The 3,630-nt window shown below is 33.1% G+C and overlaps 1 protein-coding gene across 1 annotated transcript in view; it reads right to left on the bottom strand.

Annotated features, from left to right (window-relative positions):
• The window catches only part of LOC106469874 (peroxidase-like), a 37,271-nt gene that overhangs the window by 2,936 nt on the left and 30,705 nt on the right, over positions 1–3,630 (bottom strand). The window contains exons 12-14 of the mRNA XM_022398453.1: positions 3,307–3,434; positions 1,780–1,982; positions 640–809 (exon numbers count right to left, since the gene is read on the bottom strand). Of these exons, the coding sequence (XP_022254161.1) occupies positions 640–809; positions 1,780–1,982; positions 3,307–3,434 (501 nt within the window). The remainder of the gene's footprint in view (positions 1–639; positions 810–1,779; positions 1,983–3,306; positions 3,435–3,630) is intronic.

The following is a 3,630-nucleotide window of genomic DNA, read 5'->3' as shown; positions in this document are numbered from 1 at the left end:
TTTTTAATTGTGTACCAGTTTAACGTTGAATATTATTCATGATTTTAAGTTGTTTCCTTGATAAAAATAACGAAAATAGTGTATAGCATTTGGCATTGGGGTAAAATAGTTTAAATGAGTTGATCAGCTGTTATATTAATAACTTTGCTCCCCCCTTATATTTTTGCCGACAACAATTTTTTATTTAGTCTTTTTTTATGCAGTCGGCTTACTTTGCCAGCCGAAATGAAAGGAGACTGTAATTCTTTGGCCAATTGTAAACATTACAGAGGCTGTAACTGGTTGTGTATCTGTAAAATGTGTACACTCGTCATTTATATGAAACATTTGTATTGTCTGTATAACTTACGATTTTGTAGTACTCATCAAACAATTTAATTTGTATTTTGCACATTTTTGTATGTACAATACAGTACTTGTTATTGGGTGGAATTGTTGAATAATATTTTAAAGCGTTTTTTTTTTATTGGCAGACAATTTTTATCCATTTGCACGACCGCCCCCACAAAATGTTTTGTGCGTTCCAACGCGTCCGATTTGCGAATAAAAGCGCGAGTTCTCTCGTAGTTCGGTTGTGACAAAGTGAAATACAGTAAGTGATTCGACTAACATTGAAACAGCGTGGACAATGCAACTTACCAGGTCGAAACGAAGAAGGCCAGCCACTGTTTTCATACCAAAAACGATCTCCTCGCCTGATGTTTGAAAATTGATCGGCAATCAGACAAGCAAAAGTTGGGCCTACAACGGCGTTAGGTAGGTGATACTCTGAGATACCCGCACTCCACAAGTCGATGTCGTCAACGTGTCTGTTCATGTGGAATATAATATTATTAACAAAACAGTACAACAGATTCAGATTAAGATAAAAATTTTCGACAGATTTGTTTTGCCCTTAGGACACTAGAGCTGCTATCCAACCAGAAGAAGCAAAACACAAAAAAATAATGTTATTATCAGTTATGGGACATTAGAGCTGCTATCCAACCAGGATAAACAAAACACAAAAAATAATGTTATCAGTTTTGGGACAATAGAGCTGCTATCCAACCAGTAGAAACAAAACACAAAAAATAATGTTATCAGTTTTGGGACAATAGAGCTGCTATCCAACCAGGAGAAATAAAACACAAACAGTAATGTTATCAGTTTTGGGACAATAGAGCTGCTATCCAACCAGGAGAAATAAAACAAACAGTAGTGTTATTATCATTTTTAGAACAGTTAAAGTTGAATACCAACTGAAATGTTACATACATATAATTTATTATGTGTATTAATGGCGTTCCTAAAACTTTTATCAAAAAACAAAACTATTTTTTCATGTTTTATGACGAATTTGATGTTTTTATATTACTTTTCAGTTGCTGTAAATGATTTTAAACAGTGTGACAAAATTCACATTTTTGTTAAGTGACTTTCAACAGTGACCAAATTCAAATTTTAGTTTATTTCGTCTGTTTATTTTTTGTTATGCTCATAACTACACAATGGGCTATCTGTGCTATGGCCAATACGGGGATCGAAATAAGATTTTAAGCATTATAAGCTCTCAGACTCGCAGGGAGGGACTTCAAATTTTTGAATTATCTGTCAGCAACATTGCTATATTTATTATGTTATGTATAATTTACATATTCTTTTTCCTAAAGAAAATCCTACACACAGCTACTGCTTAAAGTGTCTGTTGTACCCAAGGCTGTGCCAAAAGCATCTTTCAAAAGTTCGTTTCTCAGGGAGAATAAAAATATTCAGGTATAACTTTTTCATGCCACCTACTTGTACAGCTGGGCATATCTCTGTATTGTCGTGTTGGGCATGATTCCCGCCAGGTCATAAAAGTCACGAGCTTTTGGAAGACCACAGTATTCCCTGTAATAATTGTAACCAGGGTTACCGTGTTCTCTGGAACGCTGGATGTTGAGTGCTGCCAGATCCATGCCGAACCTCTCGCCTGGTTTCTCGAATAAATGATTAGTTACCTGTATCAATATGTAGCATTAGAAAAGATGATTAGTTGCCTATTAATAATAAAAACAGCTTTATAACAGCTAATTAGTTGGCTATGACTTATTAACAATAAAAATAGCTTTATTAAAAATGACTGATTACCTATTAACAATAAAAATAGCTTTATTACCTATTAACAATAAAAATAACCTTATAACAGATGATTGGTTACCTATTAACAATAAAAAAGGTTTATAACAAATGATTGGTTACCTATTAACAATAAAAAAAGCTTTATAACAAATGATTGGTTACCTATTAACAATAAAAAATAGCTTTATTAGAAATGATTGGTTACCTATTAACAATAAAAATAGCTTTACTAGAAATGATTGGTTACATATTAAAAAGAAAAATAGCTTTATTGGAAATGATTGGTTACCTATTAACAATAAAAAATAGGTTTATTAGAAATGATTGGTTACCTATTAACAATAAAAATAGCTTTATAACAGATGATTGGTTACCTATTAACAATAAAAATAACTTTATAACAAATTATTGGTTACCTATTAACATTAAAAATAGCTTTATAATAGATTATTGGCTAACTATCTACTATATAAAGACGAAAATCTGTCCGTCTGTCACCCCGATATCTCGGCCGTTGCGGTACCAATCGTCACGTAACTTGTACGAAATGACGACAGTTACTGCCGAGACAAACAAGTTTGTCTTTTTAAAATTCTGCCAGCCAGATGATGCGCTACTTTGAGCATATAATTAAATATGATGGTAGGTTGGTAGAGATCGTGACGAGTAATGAAATGGAATCGGGTATACGAGCGCCCAGCGCTTGGTATTGCTGCCGTACAAAAATCATAATCATTAAGCTGAAAATATAAAGCTGCTTTCATTGTGAATAGGTAACCAATCACCTGTTCTAAAGCTGCTTTCATTGGCCAATCACCTGTTCTAAAGCTGCTTTCATTGTAAATAGGTAACCAATCACCTGTTCTAAAGCTGCTTTCATTGTAAATAGGTAACCAATCACCTGTTCTTTATCTATTTACAATAAAAGCAGCTTTAGAACAGGTGATTGGTTACCTATTTACAATAAAAGCAGCTTTAGAACTGATGATTGATTACATATTTACAATAAAAGCAGCTTTAGAACAGGTGATTAGTTGTCTATTTACAGTGAAAGCAGCTTTAGAACAGGTGATTGGTTACCTATTCACAATGTTTTATATTATAATTATAACAGAAATGTAAACATAGATTAAAACTATTACAACTTTAATTGTCACTTAATGTTATATGTAAAAATATCTAAAACTCAAATGGCTAACGTACTTCAGTGGTGACTTCAGGATCCATCCTGTTGGATTCCTGGTTTACTAATCCCATCAAGAAACTGTCGATAATGCCTGGCTTGTATAGGTCATAAGGTCGACGTAGTTGCATGGAGAGGCGGATAGCCTCTAATTGAAAGAATGGAATTTCTTATAAGTATTGTGTGATACTTCATTATATGTCACTGTCTTAATTCCGGTCTCAAGTATTACCTGTCACTTTATTACATGTAACTGTTTACAGTTAAGTATTACCTGTCACTTTATTACATGTATCTGTTTACAGTTAAGTATTACCTGTCACTTTATTACATGTAACTGTTTA

This window comes from Limulus polyphemus, unplaced genomic scaffold (assembly GCF_000517525.1).
Source record: "Limulus polyphemus unplaced genomic scaffold, Limulus_polyphemus-2.1.2 Scaffold3699, whole genome shotgun sequence".
Taxonomy (NCBI): Eukaryota; Metazoa; Arthropoda; class Merostomata; order Xiphosura; family Limulidae; genus Limulus; species Limulus polyphemus.
Note: the sequence above shows the minus strand (reverse complement) of the source record. Positions and strands in the feature narration are given on the sequence as shown.